The sequence below is a fragment of the Staurois parvus genome, unplaced genomic scaffold, assembly GCF_062004578.1.
Source record: "Staurois parvus isolate SC_StPar_1 unplaced genomic scaffold, SC_StPar_1.0 ptg000475l, whole genome shotgun sequence".
NCBI lineage: Eukaryota > Metazoa > Chordata > Amphibia > Anura > Ranidae > Staurois > Staurois parvus.
In genome coordinates this window covers 2,532,748-2,554,085 of record NW_028318271.1, presented here as the reverse complement: position 1 = coordinate 2,554,085, position 21,338 = coordinate 2,532,748, and the positions used below count along the sequence as shown (strand labels likewise).

Below are 21,338 nucleotides of genomic sequence, written 5' to 3'. Positions count from 1 at the left end.
ATGCCACCATTGCTAATGTCTGGTGGCCCCTTGTGATGAGAGTGCATGTACTGACATCTGGTGGAACGCGAGGTGAGGAGGACAAATGACTTTTCTGATATCCTGGAGGATCGCACTATGCGACTTTTATCATTACACAAGCTCACATTGCTGTTCTAGTACTAGACAGCACAACCTTCTGGTGAGTTTTCAGCCTTCGGTGGAAGTTACATGTTTGTTGGTCCCAGATCACAGGGTGAAGATTCTCACAGTGGACAGTGGGACTGGGACTATATAGGGTATCATAGTCCACAATTATTCAATAGAGCGCTGTTGGGCTTTCAGTATTTTTGTATATATTTAATTTTGTTGGACTGGATTGTATGTAATTTATGTAGACACACTGCACTTTTTTTGTTTTTAGTGCTGCAATCTCTATTTATAATAAAAAATGGGTGTTTTAGGGGGTCCCCGGGAAGCACAGGTGCAGCGTACAGCTATAACAGGCTGAAAAGCACAGTGGCTGGATGTGACTGGACACTTTCATGAGCAGTACTCACATTTAGGGCTGTAAGTGTTCAGGGACATATGCCTTGAATGCAGGAATTACATGTGAGAGGCATATATCCCTGAATGCATATGGCCCTAAATACAAACAGCATCCAGCCACCTCTTATTTTACCTGTCTTTATAATAGACCGGCTACTGGCAGTAGGTTGTCTGCTGCAGCTGTGCCTTCAGGGTGCCCCAATAGGCCCAGTTTTTATGCGCTACAACCCAAACTGCCCGTGTGCAGGAGCCCTTACAATTTGTTTTCTTTATAAAGCAACAGCAGCCTGGGTAGAATTGCCTTTCCCCTGCCAGCAGGCTGTAGAGATGGACCCTTGTTTTCTGCGGGGAAGCAGTCATTTCTCTGCAGAGGTCCAACACACCCTGTGCTGAGTCAGATCTATAAGTCTGCAATCAATAAAACTCAAGCTCTTAGCTGGTTGAAGAGCTTTAGCTTTGACACCTAAACCTTACTACGTGATACATATGTACCATATTAGTATTCAGGAATTTAAAGGTGTTAAAAGTATGTGTTAATTACAATCACATAATAATAGACAACAGTACTCCCACTACTCTACACAGTATTCAGACATACACCCATATATTAGTACCCTCAACCAATCCTCTATCCAGAAGCTTTTATGTTATGGAGAAAACAATTCTTCGTCCTTCAGAATAGTGCTGACATCAGCAGGGTTGGACCTCTGCAGAGAGACTACCAATTGTGCGTCAGTTGGGGGCACTAAAAACATGGCTCAACTGTGTGTTTTTTAACAACTCTTCCCCCCAACTGAAAGTTTAAATGAACCCTAAAGTGGGCAATACATGATTCTATTTTGTTTAACCAGCGAATTGAACAAAAGAAAATGAATTGATTCCCCCATCAACACATTTATTGTGGATTGGGGAATCTCTCTTGAGAAGCAATTGTATTGACAGCAGGGAGGCTTCCCCACCATCAGAATACACTCATCAGCGCTGGTGGCTATAGCCTGCAGCACTGATTGAGAAAAATTTTTCAAACAGGCTGGTTGTACAGAAGTCGATCAGGAGATTACCTTCTGTGAAAACAGCCTGCCCATAGATGGATCGAAATTTAGCCAGTCCCTACTGAACTGGCCAAATGTTGTTCCATCTTTGGCTAGCTCAGGAGTTAACAGCATTGAAAATGAATGCACATGGAGCAGCGAAGCAGCTAGGAACTGAGCAGGTGGAAAATTTCAAAGTTTTTGTGGCTCTTGACTCCCTACAGAAAGCTTATTATCCCCCAATTTATGAGCTTTTACATTATCCACATGTGGTACCGATGGTGCTTTTCAGGGGTTTTGTCTACAGTTTCAAGTATAAAATATAATAAAAATGCCATTGTTTAATTCTAAATTGTAAACCTAGACTCATAAAATCAAGTCTCCTATTTCATTAAATAATTTGACGTTTTACTAGTGTGTGGCCCTGACTTCGCCTTATCTCCCCCCCACCCCCATTTTATTTGAGATTTTGATATCCGAATGATGGTGGTGCCAGAACGTGACATGCTGAATGTTGCAGATGTTGGGGGATTGGTTATTACCTGGGGTGGTCCCTTCGAATACTGAGAAGTATGCATTAATAGACTATCTGGCTGATTATATCCAAAGAAGGCCTGACTGAGTCGAGTTAGCAAGAGAACCTTTATAATTTAGATATCTCCGTAACTTAAAAAATGACTTGGCAACTGTGGTTATAAAGACAATGAAGAGAACCCATCATCATACAATATGTATTTTTCATGTCACAAGTGTACATGTGTGTAAGTATAATACATACAGGTGTGTTTCTCATGCACATTTTTCTCCCCAGAATGATGAAGCCATCTTTATTCTGATATCCTCCGGTGTCAGTATCTATTTCTTAGACTAAGATGTTGAATCAGGAATAATGCAATCATGTAAATCCCACTGCATGCACAGAATCCTTTGCCTGCTTGTCTTTGAGTAACATTGCTGTACACAGATCAGCCCATTGCCACTGCCTCTCACCTTGTTAAAGTGTACAGTCCAAGTGAGTGATCACTAGGGGAGGATGGACTGAGTAATGCCTTTCTCTTTTATACAGAAGACTGATTTGGTCATTTTTACTTCTAACCTAGGCACGGTCACATGACTGAAACCTAATTCGTGATTTTAATGCTAAACCGTGAAGTAAACTGTACGTAAATGCAAGGCTAGTAAAACAAATAAAAATATACCTGGCCCTGTCACTAAGAATGTTGCCTCGTTTTTGCTCAAATCCTCTGCAATTACCTTCTATTAGAGCTTTTAAAGTCATGTGACCACTCCGTTCCCCTCTGCTCTGGCGGGCTGGGGGTGGAGACTGCAGAAGCCATTCAGAAGCTGCTGTCAATCACAGTGGTGAGGACTAGGCTCCGGAATAGGAGGACCCAGTGTCAATCAAACATTCTTACATGCCCCAATAGACTCCCACATGCCTGTGTCACCAGCAACACTGCCGGATTGGGCAGGTAAAATAGTCTGATTGACCCTGGCTCCTTCTGTCATTACAATCACATCCTCCCGCTGTCTGTGCTATTCAGATCAGAAAGCAGAGTAAGCAGTAGACACCTGAAGCATTGCACACAGGTATGGAGCCCTGGTGCCCACTCTGCACGCCGAGGGCCGCCTGTGGCCCTTTGGTACATTGGACCTCAGCAGTCTGTATTGAGAATATTGATTGGGTTATAGCATTGATCTCTACTAGCCTCATGTATTGAGCTCCTAGTTTTTTATTGCCTTCTGCAGCATGTCCCCAGCCAAAAATGTATCATCTCCACACTCTCTGACCCTCATTTCCTCTATTAGGTCTGAGGTTTCTGACAAACCTCTCAACCATTACATATACTGAACAATATGTGTGGGCCTTTGATGATGTCAGGGGCTGCATTTGAGTCCCCCCTTAGTTTGTAAGTTGACAACCACTGGTCTAGAAGGATGTTGATCCTGCAGATCATTGGCATCTCCAACAAGCAATAGGAAGTCACTGGCAATTTCAACAGGCATTTTCAGAAAAATAGAATTTATTAGGCCTTGTTCACACAGGCATACTACAGCATGCGCTCTTATGAGGGCCATGTTTACCCGCCATGCAGGCAGCCCAATTCATGTCAGTTGGGGCGCTGCGGCCTCACGGACACAGCCACTGCTCCCAATTTGGCATCCATGGAGTTGCAGGTGCATAGTCCTTATGCATGTGGTCTGTGTTTGGGGACGTGCACCCTCTTGGATGTCAGATTGGGAGCAGCAGCTGCATCCCAATAGACATGAATGGGACTGTCTGATCAGGGATGTATGAAACACCTGTGCAACCCCATGCAGACCTTTAAAAAAAAAAAAATGGCTCACAATATATATTTTTTGTTGACAATTTAAAAAACAAAACGTCATTAATTGCATGTACTGTATCCTTCTATCAAAATAATTCTACTTCTATTGTTTTCTAGGTCACACTGCTCTACACTTGTCTGTGAAACATAACCACATAGAGTGCGTCAAAAGGCTTCTCCAGGTATACTGACCATCACTTCAGTCTCTGCTTCATAAAGATAACTGGATACTCAGTAACATGTAGACACAAATTAAAACATATATACAGTATATATTTTGTTTTTTACCGTAGAGAAAGTTTTGGCATTAGGTATGCTTTAATGTGTACTCATAAGATTATTTACATCACGCTGACCATTTTTACATGTAAATCTTAGAAGAGAAGACGTTATAGTTACACTTTATCCATCATATGAAAAACCTAGCCACATACTGCATACATATACAGTAGCATCATCCAAAAACTTTATTGATCTCGATCAGTCTTTCTCAACCAGGGTTTTGTGGAACCCTAGGGTTCCTCCAGAGTACATTAGGGGTTCATTGAAAGATGAGCAATTTCAGCCCTTGACCACCTTCTTCCAATGGCCACCAATCTAAGGGGATCCTTCTCCCACTGACCACCAATCTAAGGGGGTCCTTCTCCCACTGGCCACCAATCTAAGGAGGTCCTTCTCCCTCTGACCACCAGTTTAAGGAGGTCCTTCTTCCGCTGACCACCAATTTAAGATGGTCCTTTTCCCACTAACCACCAATCTAAGGTTCTTCCAATTTTCATCTGTATAGTTCCCCTTTAACTGGGGAGGACTGGAGTTTTAGCCATGGTCCATTGAAGTTAAAAAGGAAAAAAAAACCTGTACTGAGAGAATTATGGAGGTGTCCAATGCCCATTTAATAAAAAAAATGCTAGTTTCCTTGTTGTCAATGGCTTCAATAGCTTCTAGATGGAGTGGGCAAATGTTACAATTTCTGTTGGAATGTTCTTGTTGTCTGTGTCCCTATTAAGGAGATTTAATGTCTGTTTGTCCTCATGACTACTACTGTGAGGAAAAATCCAAAATTCTCAGTTGTCACTAGAACAGAAAATCTTCCAATAGATCACTCAGTATATTCCAATGGCACATGTCCTTGGACAGAGCCTGAAGAAGGACAGTGTTGTAACAACTACCAGCACGTTGACTGGTATCAGCATAGATATGAGCATATGTCACCAGCACACCATAGATCCATAATGTAAATGGTGACACTGCCATTGCCATTTCGTTTGCCATACAAGTATCTACCATGTAAAGAAAAAGTATGCATGCTGCTGATGTGATATTTAGAGGCCTATTTACAGGTCTATTAGAAGAGTCTATTTTTATTATTATTATTTATTAAGATTATTATTATTTTAAAAAAATCTATTCAGGAAATGAGCTAAACTGCAGAAAAAACACTGAATGTGCCCAAATGGTTTAGAAACGTTTAAGTGCATTTCAATCTTAATGGATTCCAATGGACAAAATTAATAATCTGGCCAACAGAATTCGATAACGCTCAAATGCGTCACGTGCCTAAATGCGTCTGTGCTATATGCAGTTTTTAAGCAGCTTTTCTCCTGCCAGGCCTTCTGGCGTTCAGAGGAGAAAAGTAAATGCCCAGTGTACATGATGCCTAAGTGAAAGGGGGGAAAGATCCACTTTAATTGCATAGGCGTTTTCAAAGGTGAACTAACTCTTGAAGTTCAACCAACAGAAAAATGAATTCCATAAAAAAATCTGATCCAGAGGAGGGCAGAATAACTCTTATGGGTCCAATTTACTCCAACTGGGAAAATTATTCAAAACATTAACCATGCTCCATTCTATTCGAAATAGTTAAAAGAAAATGTTTAGGATGTAGATTTTATTTTAGCAAAGCCTATGCATTCTTGAATACAATGAAAGACACTTAGCTTACATTTCTCTTTCAGTAAACCTAGCAAAGTAACCATAATAATCCACCCTGTATAATACTGAGTTGGTGGATGGATCCGGGCTCCCCATGCAGATGTTCCACATACGTTGACCCTGACGTGTGCAAACCTGAGAAGAGAGTATTTGTGCAACCTCCATCCAGCATAGATTGATCGGTAAAGGTGTGCTACATCTGACCCTTCCAAAAATCTTCACATTCCAGGCATGTTTGCACTAAGCTGGAAACTACAATGCAAAGGCCACTCACCATATTCTCTATGGCTTACCCGCAGAAAGGAATGAATCCCACACATTTTATAGCACAGATAGGTTATGTTGAACTTTTATTGCTTTCACTCTTCCTCAAGCCTATATTTTGATTACTGAAATGCACAGTCTTGCTCTTTCACAGTCCAAATGTCCGACGGAATGCACAGACAACGGCGGGAGGACATGTGTTCATTATGCAGGTATGTTGCCGGATTCTGTATACTTCTGTATATATCTGTTTCCTTGTCCTATTTTGAGGCTGAAACATAATACTTATTATCGTTGTTAAGGGTTGTGGGAAACACAGGGTGGTATACTGTCCCTACAAAACTTCCTTATGCTACAGGTCTAAAGCTGGCCATACATTAGAAGAATTTTGGACACAAATGTTCATTTTAGAGCATTCATTCAATTGTTTAATCATTAGTGGGCTCAAATCGGTGTTTGTTTTCAACCGAAATCACGACAAAACTCGAAAGAGCAGGATGAAAAAATTTTCTGGAACCAACAAATTAGTTACAGTTTGAGGTTTTCGTTTGGGAAAGTCCATTCACTCCAAAATCAAGTGTTTAAAGCAAGCAATTTTTTAAGCACTTTCAAACAACATTCTGTCATCAAAAAAAATGTAATCAAAAGTACAAATGAGAACATACATACAATAATCTATTAGTGTATGGCTAGCTTACGTTTGTTCTATGGCAGCATTTCTCAACTTTTCTACCCTAGTGAAACCCTTGAAATAGTTTTCAGCTCCCCGGGAACACCTGCTAAAAGGTGAAATCTACTATACATTAGCTCTAGATAACAAAATAATGGCCAAAATATACTGTCAAAAAACTGTGAAAACTGTAGTGTCCCCTTCCACTTGTGGAGAGGTGCCCCCTTACATTTCTAGTTATTGTAGATGTGCCCTCGTACCTTTCTGGTCAATGAAAAAGTAACCCCTTAGATCTCTTGTCATTGCAGAAGTACCCCCTTACATGTTTGGTCATTGTAGACATGCCCCATTACATTTCTGGTCGTTGTAGATGTGCCTCACTACATTTTTGGTCATTGTAGATGTGCCTCAATACGTTTCTGGTCATTGCAGAAGTATCCCCTTACATTTCTGGTCATTGTGGACATGCCCCATTACATTTTTGGTCAATGTAGACATGCCTTATTACATTTCTGGTCATTGTAGACATGCCTCAATACGTTTCTGGTTATTGCAGAAGTATCCCCTTATATTTCTGGTCAATGTAGACATGCCTTATTACATTTCTGGTCATTGTAGACATGCCTCAATACGTTTCTGGTTATTGCAGAAGTATCCCCTTATATTTCTGGTCATTGTAGGCATGCCGCATTACATTTATTGTCATTGTAGACATGTCCCATTACATTTCTGGTCATTGTAGGCATGCCGCATTACATTTGTCATTGTAGACATGTCCCATTACGTTTCTGGTCATTGTAGATGTGCCTCAATACGTTTCTGGTCATTGCAGAAGGATCCCTTTACATTTCTGTAGACATGCCCCATTACGCTAATAGTCGTTGTATATGTGCCTCAATACTTTTCTGGTCATTTTAGATGTGCCCCTTTATATTTCTGGTTATTGAAGAAGTGGCCTCTTACATTTCTGGTCATTGTAAACATGCCCATTACATTTCTAGTCATTGTAGACATGTCCCATTACATTTCTGGTGATTGTAGATGTACCTGAATATGTTTCTGGTCATTGTAGATGTGCCTCAATACGTTTATGGTCATTGCAGAAGTATCCCCTTACTTTCTGGTTATTGTAGATATATCCCATTACATTTCTAGTCATTGTAGACATGCCCGATTACTTTTCTGGTCATTGTAGAAGTGCTTCAATACATTTCTGGTCATTGTAGATGTGCCCCCTTACATTTCTGGTCATTGTAAAAGTGTCTCCTTACATTTTTTTCTCATTGTAAACGTTCCCTTATAGATTTCCGGTCATTGTAGACATGCCTCATTACGTTTCCGGTCATTGTAGACATGCCTCATTACGTTTCTGGTCATTGTGGACATGTTCCCTTACGTTTCTGATCATGGTAGATATGCCCCTTTATATTTCTGGTTATTGAAGAAGTGGCCTCTTACGTTTTTGGTCATTGCAGACTTGCCCCCAAAAATTTTTTGTCATTGTAGAAGTGCCCCCTATCAATATAGACATGCCCCTTACCTATCTGGTTGTTAAAAAGTGCCCTCTCATATTTCTAGTCATTGTAGAAGTGTACCTTAACATTTCTGGTCATTGTAGACGTGCCCTTACATTACTGTTCATTGTAAATGTGCCCCCTTACATTTCTGGTCATTGTAGAAGCACCTCCTTACATTGTAGACATGCTCCCTTACATTTATGGTTGTAGTAGAAGTGTCCCCTTATATTTCTAGTCATTTTAGAAATGTTCTCTTACATTTCTGGTCATTGTAGAGATGTCCTCTTAGATTAGTGGTCATGGAAGTGCCCTCTTACAGTTCTAGTGATTGTAGAAGTGGCCCCTTACACTGGTTATCGGTTGAAAATTGCCCCATTACATTGATGGTCATTGTAGATGTGGGAGGTGTATCAACCATTGCTCCCTGATTAAAGTGTTACTAAACCGAGGACCCTGCATTCACTAAATCTGGTCTTCCACAGTACACAGAACATGGAAATGCAATTCTTTTAGTAAATATAAACTGCTAAATACCTTTTATTATCAGCAGTTAGAGCAGTCTTGTGACTTCTATCAGTGTCTGGCCAAGCACTGGTTAAAGCTTTTAGGAGTTTTCATTCTTCTCTGACTGTCCTATGATGCTGCATGACCACTGACCCTCTGTCTGGACAGTGTTGATTGGCCCTGTGCTGTGCTGATCACATGCACCCTCCCAAAAAACCTCTCTAGCAATACACACAAAACTGAACATGTGCAGAGTGCCTCCTTGGGCTCTGTACTATCAGTAGATGGATTGGGGACTGTGGAAGAAGGGAAGGATCAGAGTAGACAGGATCAAACAGCCTTTTTACACAATGCAGAGGATTAACTCAGTGAGTATGGCAAGCATGCTTTACTGCATATACAGACTGATTTTACTGTTGTGGGTTTAATAACACTTTAAGGAACCCCTGGGGGAACCTGGCTAAAAAAAGCTGTTCTGTAGACAGACCATCACAAATTAATGCTACCACATTGGTAATATAAGAGCCTAATTATAAAGGTTCAGAATGGTTATTCCGACATGTGTTTTCTTCCATTTTAACCTATATAAGAGGGGCGTTGAAGGGGTGTTCAACCCGGGACTTTTAATTTAAAAAAGGGATGCTATCATGGTGGTACTACACATCGTGGTAAGTGATTAGTGTGTCCTATTACTGATAGGCAGTGCACATGTCCCAGGCCAGTCCAGAGGCCCTTAGTCAGGATGGCAGCCAACAGTGCTAGTGCATGCATGGAACAGCGTTTGGTGATGAAGTTTCTTGTGAATGAAGGAGTAAAACCCGCGGATATCTACAGAAGACTTCAAGCACAGTACGGTGATGAGATGCTCAGCCGCAGTATGACGTTTGAATGGTGTAAACGATTCAAAGATGGCCGTACGTTCATCAGTGACGATTCTGGCCATGGTGGTTCCCAGCCAACAGTAGTCATTCCCGTGAACATTCAGCGCATGGAACGCCTGATCGTGGATAACCAACACATAACCCGTCGTGAAGTTGCACAAGAGACAAATCTTTCTATGGGAACGATGAACACAATGACGACGAAGTGAAGCCGGCTGTCCTAGGATGGTTCAGGTGTACTGACAAATCTTTCTATGCTGAAGCTTTCCAGGCATCAGCAAAATGCTGGGATAAGTGTATAAATGTAGCAGGGGAGTATGTAAAAAAAATAAATGCAGTTTCCACTGTTATTTTATTATATAAACTCAAAAGTCCTGGTTTGCCTTGAACGTCCCTGCTATGAAAGCTTATTTGATGGTCAAAATTGTCCTCAGAATTCAACTGTTTCCTAACCGTTGGAAAAGCTCCATACCAAATCCTACGAAGAAAAAAATGGCATTAGTACTTCTCTATAACAGAATGTACAGAATTCCTCTGTAAGAGTCTGGCAAGTTTCTTGTTGTTCTTTTCTCAAAAGTTGGCATTTTTACCTCATCCTTCCAAGACCACTTCAACTTTTTTTTTCTGCCTGACTGCCTCTGGATCGCTGATTTATAAACACAGAAGGTCAGCCAATGCGGTCAGGAAAGCGGCAAAACAAGAACAGCATTTGGAAATGGATCCATTTGTTTCAATGGCAGTACTGCTTGAGCAATTAGCAGTGAATGATTCTGCAGAGAGTTGTGTCTCTTGTTTAAAGTGTTACTAAACCCACAACAGTGAAATCAGTCTGTATATGCAGTAAAGCATTCCTGTTATACTCACTGTGGAACCTAAGGGGTTAATCCTCTGCATTGTGTAAAAGGGCCATTAGATCCTGTCTTCTCTACATAGTTACATAGTTAGTCTGGCTGAAAAAAGACAAACGTCCATCCAGTTCACCCTTAGAAAAAAAAAGTTATAATCCTATACCCACAGTTGATCCAGAGGAAGGCAAAGAAAAAACCCAGTAAAGCATGATCCAATTTGCTCCTGCTGGGAAAAAAATTTCTTCCTGATCCCCCGAGAGGTAATCGGATATTCCCTATATCAACTTTACCTATAAATGTTAGTATCCAGTTATATTCAGTGTATCTAAGAAAGAATCCAGGACTTTTTTTAATGCAATCCACTGAGCTGGCCAGAACCAACTCTTGAGGGAGTCGATTCCACATTTTGACAGCTCTCACTGTGAAGAAACCTTTCTGTGTTTGGAGATTAAATTTCTTTTCCTCCAGACACAAAGAGTGCCCCCTTGTCCTCTGTGATGACCTCAGGGTGAATAACTCTACACCGAGTTCACTATATGAACCACTGATGTATTTATACATGTTGATCATATCCCCCCTTATGTATTATACATGGAGATCATATCCCCCTTATGTATTATACATGGAGATCATATCCCCCCTTATGTATTATACATGGAGATCATATCTCCCCTTATGTATTAAACATGGAGATCATATCCCCCCTGATGTATTTATACATGTAGATCATATCCCCCCTTCTGTATTATACATGGAGATCATATCCCCCCTTCTGTATTATACATGGAGATCATACTACCCCCTTATGTATTATACATGGAGATCATATCCCCCTTATGTATTTATACATGTAGATCATATCCCCCCTTATGTATTATACATGGAGATCATATCCCCCCTTATGTATTATACATGGAGATCATATCCCCCCTTATGTATTATACATGGAGATCATATCCCCCCTGATGTATTTATACATGTAGATCATATCCCCCCTTATGTATTATACATGGAGATCATATCCCCCCTTATGTATTATACATGGAGATCATATCCCCCCTGATGTATTTATACATGTAGATCATATCCCCCCTTATGTATTATACATGGAGATCATATCCCCCCGTATGTATTATACATGGTGATCATATCCCCCCTTATGTATTATACATGGTGATCATATCCCCCCTTATGTATTATACATCGAGATCATATCCCCCCTTATGTATTATACATGGAGATCATACTACCCCCTTATGTATTATACATGGAGATCATATCCCCCTTATGTATTATACATGGAGATCATATCCCCCCCTTATGTATTATACATGGAGATCATATCCCCCCTTATGTATTATACATGGAGATCATACTACCCCCTTATGTATTATACATGGAGATCATATCCCCCTTATGTATTATACATGGAGATCATATCCCCCCTTATGTATTATACATGGAGATCATATCCCCTCCTTATGTATTATACATGGAGATCATATCCCCCCTTATGTATTATACATGGAGATCATATCCCCCCTTATGTATTATACATGGAGATCATATCCCCCCTTATGTATTATACATGGAGATCATATCCCCCCTTATGTATTATACATGGAGATCATATCCCCCCTTATGTATTATACATGGAGATCATATCCCCCTTATGTATTATACATGGAGATCATATCCCCCTTATGTATTATACATGGAGATCATATCTCCCCTTATGTATTATACATGGAGATCATATCCCCCCTTATGTATTATACATGGAGATCATATCCTCCCTTATGTATTATACATGGAGATCATATCCCCCTTATGTATTATACATGGAGATCATATCCCCCTTATGTATTATACATGGAGATCATATCCCCCTTATGTATTATACATGGAGATCATATCCCCCTTATGTATTATACATGGAGATCATATCCCCCCTTATGTATTATACATGGAGATCATATCTCCCCTTATGTATTATACATGGAGATCATATCCCCCCTGATGTATTTATACATGTAGATCATATCCCCCCTTCTGTATTATACATGGAGATCATATCCCCCCTTATGTATTATACATGGAGATCATACTACCCCCTTATGTATTATACATGGAGATCATATCCCCCTTATGTATTTATACATGTAGATCATATCCCCCCTTATGTATTATACATGGAGATCATATCCCCCCTTATGTATTATACATGGTGATCATATCCCCCCTTATGTATTATACATGGAGATCATATCCCCCATTATGTATTATACATGGAGATCATATCCCCCCTGATGTATTTATACATGTAGATCATATCCCCCCTTATGTATTATACATGGAGATCATATCCCCCCTTATGTATTATACATGATGATCATATCCCCCCTTATGTATTATACATGGTGATCATATCCCCCCTTATGTATTATACATCGAGATCATATCCCCCCTTATGTATTATACATGGAGATCATATCCCCCCTTATGTATTATACATGGAGATCATACTACCCCCTTATGTATTATACATGGAGATCATATCCCCCTTATGTATTATACATGGAGATCATATCCCCCCCTTATGTATTATACATGGAGATCATATCCCCCCTTATGTATTATACATGGAGATCATACTACCCCCTTATGTATTATACATGGAGATCATATCCCCCTTATGTATTATACATGGAGATCATATCCCCCCTTATGTATTATACATGGAGATCATATCCCCTCCTTATGCATTATACATGGAGATCATATCCCCCTTATGTATTATACATGGAGATCATATCCCCCCTTATGTATTATACATGGAGATCATATCCCCCTTATGTATTATACATGGAGATCATATCCCCCTTATGTATTATACATGGAGATCATATCCCCCTTATGTATTATACATGGAGATCATATCCCCTCATAGTAATACTTTAATGATGTTTTACGGGAATTTTTCTGATAAAAAGGCTGAATCCAGGCACAATGGTGCTATTGAATTGTGTTGCTCTGGGTGCCATTGGCCAAAATGGATCAATTGATAAATTAAAGTGAAAAGTCTTGTTTTAAGAAAAAAAAAATTATACTTACCTGCTGTGTGTAATGGAATTGCATAGAGCAGCCCCAAACTTCCTTTTCTGGGGTTCTCTGCTGGTCATCCTGGCACCTCTTCTTCTGCAAATGCCCCCATAGCAGAACACTGGCGCAATCCTGAGCCATGCTTCCTGCGTCCATAGACACGGACCGCAAAGCTTTGTCCCGCCCCCTGTTCCAATAAGCACTGGATTTGACTGACAGCAACAGGAGCCAATGGCTTCTGCTGCCTCAGCAAAGCCTGTGAGAGTGGGGAGAGAGGACAGACCACTACAGACGGGCGCAGTGCTGGAACAAGTGATGGGGCAGTAAAAAATACAGAAAATAGTGAAGTTGTGTATTAAATATATACAGCGGGTAAAATAAGTATTGAACACATCTGTAAATATATTTCTAAAGGTGCTATTGACATGAAATTTTCACCACATGTTGGTAATAACCCACACAATCCATACATACAAAGAAATCAAAACAAATAAGTTCAGAAATTAAGTTATGTGCAATAAAATGGAATGACACTGGGAAAAAGTATTGAACACATGAAAAAAGGGAGGTGCAAAAAGGCATGGAAAGCCAAGAAACAAGCTGAAATCTATCAGTAATTACAAAGCAATCCTGCTTCTTGTCATTGAAAATTAATATCAGCTGGTTCAGTCTCAACTGATGGCCTATAAAAGGGTGTCTCATTGCCAAGGTGTCCCACAAACATCTCATGATGGGTAAAAGCAAAGAGCTCTCTCAAGACCTTCACAACCTTATTGTTGCAAAACATACTGATGGCATTGGTTACAGAAGGATTTCTAAACTTCTGAATGTTCCAGTGAGCACTGTTGGGGCCATAATCCAGAAGAGGAAAAAACATAATTTCACCATAAACCGGCCACTACCATGTCAATAGCACCTTTAGAAATATATTTAAAAATGGTGATGTGTTCAATACTTAGTAGCCGTGAAGGATATAAACCCACTTTGTGTACTTTGTGTGCACCAAATGTCTATGCTAACTTAGATATTACCCTGTAAAAGTAGCAGTGACATCATCACTGTACTGCACATAGCTTGTATAGAGAGTAGACCTGTGGGAGTGACCCAGCAGGCCCCACCCACCACAGGCTGCCTGCAGAAAACTAAAAGAGGAGGTGAATACTAGACCAGTCAACCTGCACAAGAAGAGAGAGCAGCAGTGACCGGTCTTTGCCACAGAAAACTCCTACAAAAGTACAGGAATCATTTCAAGCTGTATTACTAAACAGAACTGAAAGAAATAGACAAAAGACCAGATTTCAGTAAGAAAACACGTGGGATTAGACAGCGTTTAACTCAGATTTAGCTTTAAAAACAATTGCAGTTTGTAAATCCAGCTTGAGGAATGTGCCACAAAGGGAATTCTATGCTAAACACTATGGGGTAGATTTACTAAAACTGGAGAGTGCAAAATCTGGTGCAGCCGTGCATGGTAGCCAATCCACTTCTAATTTCAGCTGTCATTAAAATTCTAATTTCAATTAGGCTTTGACAACAAAACCTGGAAGCTGATTGGATTCAGTGCAGAGCTGCACCGCTTTTTGCACTCTCCAGTTTGTTACTAAAAAAAAAACCCTGTTGGTATCTAAAAAGGCTGCATTACACCTCCTCCCATTCTTGCATTCAGGACTTCTTCAGAGCATCTCTCATCCTCTGGAGCTCTCTAATCCAATCTATCAAGCTATCTTGTACTTTTAGCTGATTCCTGAAAATTCATCTCTTCGAGAAAGCCTATACCACTTTTAAAAATTGAACTTTTCTTTCGTCATGAACTCAATGGGGAAGATTTACTAAAACTGGAGAGTGCAAAATCTGGTGGTGCTCTGCATAGAAACCAATCAGCTTCCAGGTTTTATTGTCAAAGTTTAATTGAACAAGCTGAAGTTAGAAGCTGATTGGCTACCATGCACAGCTGTACCAAATTCTGAGTGCTCCAGTTTTAGTAAATCTCCAATATTGTCATTTCTTTTTTGTATAATTTGCCCCCCCTCCTTTTTAGGGTCCTTTCACATGGACTCTCCGTATGTCAGTTTTTCATCTGTCCATTTACAGATGAAAAACAGACCCCCATGTATTTCTATGGATTAGTGGATTTAATCGGATGATCAAATACGGACATCCGTACATGTCCGTATTTGTTAACATCTGTTTTTGTGAACGGAAGACACCCCTATTTTTCTTCCATAAAAAAAAACGGAACGGACAAAAAATGGATGTAAACGGACATACAGTTTGTTTTTGCATCTGTTTTTGCATTGGTAAAGGATGTTAAAAACTGTCGAGAAAATGACAAGGAACTGATGAAAATTGATCTGTTTTTTCTTTGAAAAAATGTGACTGAACTGATGGAAAAACCGGAACGCCTGGGTGAAAGGACTCTAAGGGCTCTTTCACATGGACATTCCGAACGGGTCCGCCTGCCCGTTTTTGAGGTGGACGCAATCGGAACCTCCATTCTCCTCTATGGAGCGGCGGGTGTAAATGGACCGTTTACACCCGCCAACATTCAGTCTGATCCGACTTGCAAAAAAGGGACGTATGGGGATCCAATTCCCCTTCCGTCCGTCAGATTGGGTCGGATGGAAGCAAACAGGCGGTCCGTTTTCATCCAACTGCCCATTGAGGAGAGTGAGCAGCTTTGTGTCTGCTCTGCAGCAGTGGAGCGGACACAGACCTGTCATCCACTTGCTCAGCGGGGATCAGCAGAGAGATCCCCCGCTGAGCAAGCAAATCCGCTACTCGAGTCCGCCCATGTGAAAGGACCTTAAGGCTGGCCATACATGTGTAGATTTTCAGCCGAGAATATTTGTTTCAAGAATATCCGTTTGATTTTCTGATCGTTAGTGGGGTCAAATCAATGTTCTTTTTCGACAGCAGTGACAGAAAAATTCAAAGGGACAGGAAGGAAAACTTTTCTCGATCAAACGAATATTCGTCCAGTTTATGTGGTTATCGTTCAGACATTACATTCATTTTAAAATCGAATATTAAAAGCAAAAGACAATTTTTGAACATCATTCATCCATCCATCGAATGTGCAAAGAATTTTCGTACGACTTTTCTTACCTATATTCTTGGCCGAAAATCTACATGTGTATGGCCAGCTTTAGAGTGTATGCCTACATGGGCAGGGTCCTCCTAACCCTCTTGTATTCAGTTGTATTGCAACTCTACGGTTTCCCTTTTTTATTGTAAAATACTGCATAAATCGTTAGCACTATATAAATCCTGTATCATCATTATAAGACCACCAAATGAGGAACACCATATGAGCAGATAGTGGAGCAAAAATAATGTGTAAGAAGTCAGTATAGGGCTATCACTACATGTGATTATTGTGTAAAGCGCTGAGCAAACTGTTGGCGCGATATAAATCCTGTATTATAATAATAATAATGTAGTGCATAGATTGCTGACTACAACATTTTTTTTTTCACCAGCTGCTTACGGCAACCTCCCAATGCTGCAACTCTTGTGTGACAACAAATGTCTTCTGAACGTCAAAGATTCGGTAAGAATAATTTATTTACTAAAAGTACATTACATTTGCACTTTGTAGGCTGAATTTCATCCTAAATTTGAATCCCATGAAAAAGGCTGGCATTGCTTCCTTCTGATAAAAGCAGACCAATTATGGTGAGAGGGACGAAAGCTCTCTGATTAACCTCTTCACGCCGACCGCACACAAATGTGCGGCCTCCCGGCGTCTGGGCCTCTCCGCTGCTCACAAGACCTCCTACTCTCTAGTTCCCTGGTCTACTCCTCCCATGCCCGACTCCAGGACTTCTCCAGAGCTTCCCCCATCCTCTGGAACTCACTACCCCAATCCATCAGACTGTCGCCTACCCTCCTCACCTTTAGGCGCACCCTGATCACCCACCTCTTCAGGGAAGCCTACCCCGCCTCCACTCTTCCTACCACTCCATCCCCCACAGCTATTTCCTCCTGTACCACTATCCTCTCCCTCCTAGATTGTAAGCTCCAAGGAGCAGGGCCCTCGAACCCCTCGTGTATTGCACTGTATTGTTACTGTACTGTCTTGTGTACTGTCTCCCATTATAATGTACAGCGCTGAGCGAACTGTTGGCGCTATATAAATACTGTATAATAATAATAATGAGCTGAGCATCCTGGCACTCATAGGAGGTTTTATGAGAAAATGCAGGAAAAATGAACTGGCCCTTTAAATAAAAGAAAACAAATGCAGCCACCACATTTAAGGACTGTTAAGCTGCAATATATTACATTTTTGTTCTCAGATTTAGATATATTTCATTTTGTTCTTGGGTTTAGATACAATTTAAAGTGAACCTTTAGCACACACTAAAGTTAAGGTCACATGCTCACGGTTGTAAGGTGGCTGGACAGCGTCCAGAGCCTCCATAAAATCTTTCCCGAGACCAGCAGCTGCTGCGTACACACATCAATTCGAGAGTTTTAGGCTCCATGCACACTGGGCGTGTTAATAACGCTGGTAACGATAGCTTTGTAAACTTGAATTAAAACCATGAGTTTTTTAGCGTTTCTGCATTAGTGTTTAGCCGCGGTTTTCTGCGTTTTTTATGTGTTTTTTCTGCGTTTGCATTTTTAGCGGTTTTTAAACCAAAAAAAATAATTTTTGCTCAAAAAAAGGTCTTAAAACAACGGTTTGCCTCATTTTTCCGGGTTTACCAGCATTAGAATGTTTTTACAGCTAAAAATTCTCTAGAAACCGACTAGTTCTGGGTTTTGTTTCCAGTCAAAAGACGTCCGTGCCAAGAACCGCTAATTAACCCCTTACCCTCCAGAGCATTTACCCTTCCTGACCAGGCCATCTTTTACGATATGGCGCTGCGTTACTTTAACTGACAATGCAACACTGCACCCAAAGTAAATGTATGTCCTTTTTTCACACAAATAGAGCTTTCTTTTGGTATTTGGTCGCCTGTGCAGTTTTTATGTTTTGCGCTACAAAAAAAAAAAGAATGAAAATTTTTAGAAATGCTATTAAACATGTCCAGTCAAAAAATAAAAAAAATCTAATTTCGTCATAAATGTAGGCCAAAATGTATTCTGCTACATGTCTTTGCTAAAAAAAAAATTCCAAATATGTGTAAATTGGTTTATGTGAAAGTTATAGCGCCTACAAATGGCAGTATAGATACTGGAATATTTTTTTTATACATATACTAGTAATGGCAGCGATCAGCAACTTATTGCGGGACTGTGGCAGACATTCTGACACTGGGGGGGGACTGACTAATTGGCATTGACATCCCCAGTGACATCAACAGAGTGATCAGTGCTAATAAAAAGCACTGACACTGTACTAATGGCACTGGGCAGGAAAGGGTTAACATGTGGGGCGATCAAAGGGTTAACTGTTGGCTGTTTTACTATGTGTGCTGTGTGAGTTCTTTACACTGTAAGCACACTGCTTTGTATGGCTCTGCAGAGCCATACAAAGCAAAGTGCCGGAGCTGACAGGGGAGAGATCTGTGTTGTTTACATACAGGTCTCTCCCCCGTTGTTGATACTCGGTGATCTCCTGTAAGCCCAGCACCCTATGATGATGTGCATCGCACGAAACGCGTCGGGGGTGACGCTACAGTTATTGGATGTCTGACCACCGCTGGTGGCCATCCTGAATCACATATGGTCAGTGTTTTTATCTTCACCACTTTCCTGTATATTGATCTGTTACTCCTTAAGCAATAAACTCAGTGTCTACGGTATTACGCTATGTGGTGTCCCTTATTGGGCTCTCTTCACTGAGAGTTCCCACTTACAGAACCTGCTTAAAGGGACCCTTGACGGTGACATGTAATAAGGCTTTTGGAGTACCTATCCTAGAGGAGATTGGATGGTGTATGATCCTGACCCTGTTTTAGCAGTAGATGACCAATACCTGATGAGACAGGAAAATCTCACATGCGCATGTTTGACGCACTTCTGGTGAGTGCGCATTCTTCATATTATATCCACTGTGTGGCACACTGGACTCTCGCCCCCACGCACTCTATTAGGATCTATTGGATCCCCACGTGGGCAATTTTTCAGCTATTTGGGACATTTATCCACTTAATTTCACCACAGTGTGATTGACAATTTTGCACTATTTTTGCACTTGATTATATTGCTACCATACATTCTATGTTTTATGTTTTTATTCCATTTTGTCAAATTTTTATACATATCTAGCGCTGCACCTTTATTTATTGATTGGAAGGTCTGTTCTTGGTTGCCTTTTTGGTGTTCTAGCAGCTTATCTGAACCCTGGATAACGCTATTTATTACTATTTATTACCTTTTACAATACTCGGTGATCGCCAGGTGTTGGTGAGGAATCAAAGGCCAAGATTGGTGATCGACAGGTGAGCCCCCTACCTGGAAATGCAAAATCACGTATATATATATATATATATATATATATATATATATATATATACACGTGATTTTGCACACCCCTTGCCGCCCTGTAGCAGTGTTTCGGCTATAGGGCGGTCGGGAAGTGGTTAAAGCCTATATGTGCATGGGCACATAGGATAACATGCTGTGGAGTTTACTGGCTGTAGAAAAAAAAACACCAAAAAGCCAAAAACAGCCACTTTAAAAAAGTCCAGTGCGTATGTGAGGACTAATGCAGGCCATAGACGGTTCGTTTATCGTCCGATTTTCCGTCCGAAAGAATAATCGGCCGATTTTCGCACTGTTAGTGGGCCAATGTCATCTGCTAATTTTCGCAGTTCCTCCTCATTTCTTTTATCAGCCATGCTGGAAAATGTGCGCAAAACGGCCAATTTTCGCAATCATTGGTGGCAGCAGAACGACCGATGTTTCGTTTTTCGGATGAAAAATCGGCCCATAAACGAACCGTCTATGGCCTGCATAACACTTTGAGTTTTCTTTACAAGGAGGTAGGACCAGTGGGATGTTTTCTATGTTTCTGATGCAGTAACCAGCATACAGCAGTCGCTGTGGATCTTCCACTTGAGCGTGTCATCGATCGCCATGCGCAGGGCTCCGGTTACACTCTGCTTATTATATAATACAGCCGGCTTTGTATACAATGGGATTAGTTATTTGGTAATAGATTTAGCTGAAAGTACTGAAAGCAATGTTGGAGCACGTGCACTGGAGATTATCACACATGGCCCGCACGTCTGCATTGCCAAACTGGTTCCAAACTAAACTGACTTAAGCCGGGTTTTAATGTTAATGTGGAATATTTCTGCTGTCTATTCTGCCCTAAATCTGCAGGAAAGTTTTCTAAATACCGGATTTGATTTCATGTGTCTTCACTTTTGTGACATCTGGGACATAATTGCTTTGCATTCTTCATTACTTTCATGATTCTCTGCTTTCTGTCATCGAGCACCAACGACTTTTTCCAATTCTGTGGTCATCATGGGTGATCTGTACACATCTGTAGAGTAAGACGTTTTTTTTTGAGTTTCCCTATCCTGATTCAGACTGACAGTCCTGCAGTATACAGTGGTGTGCGATTCACAGCAGCCTCAGGAGAGTAGCAGTGCATGCTGGGAAGTTGCAGGACACTTTTTTATGGGAGCTGAGGCAAAGAAAGTTGAATGGCACACCAGCAATTTTGTAGCAGCTACAGAAATTTTTAGGGCCCATGTAGATCTATGTACGTGTATAGAGGTGCATTTATTTGTAGTGATAGGTATGAGGCGGTATCAAAAATATTCGAGT

General features: G+C 40.7%; 1 protein-coding gene across 3 annotated transcripts in view; it reads left to right on the top strand.

Annotated features, from left to right (window-relative positions):
* The window catches only part of RAI14 (retinoic acid induced 14), a 269,154-nt gene that overhangs the window by 199,865 nt on the left and 47,951 nt on the right, over positions 1-21,338 (top strand). For all 3 annotated transcript variants that reach the window (XM_089689447.1, XM_089689445.1, XM_089689446.1), the window contains exons 5-7: positions 4,007-4,071; positions 6,240-6,297; positions 17,087-17,157. In XM_089689447.1, coding sequence (XP_089545573.1) covers positions 4,007-4,071; positions 6,240-6,297; positions 17,087-17,157 — 194 coding nt within the window. The remainder of the gene's footprint in view (positions 1-4,006; positions 4,072-6,239; positions 6,298-17,086; positions 17,158-21,338) is intronic.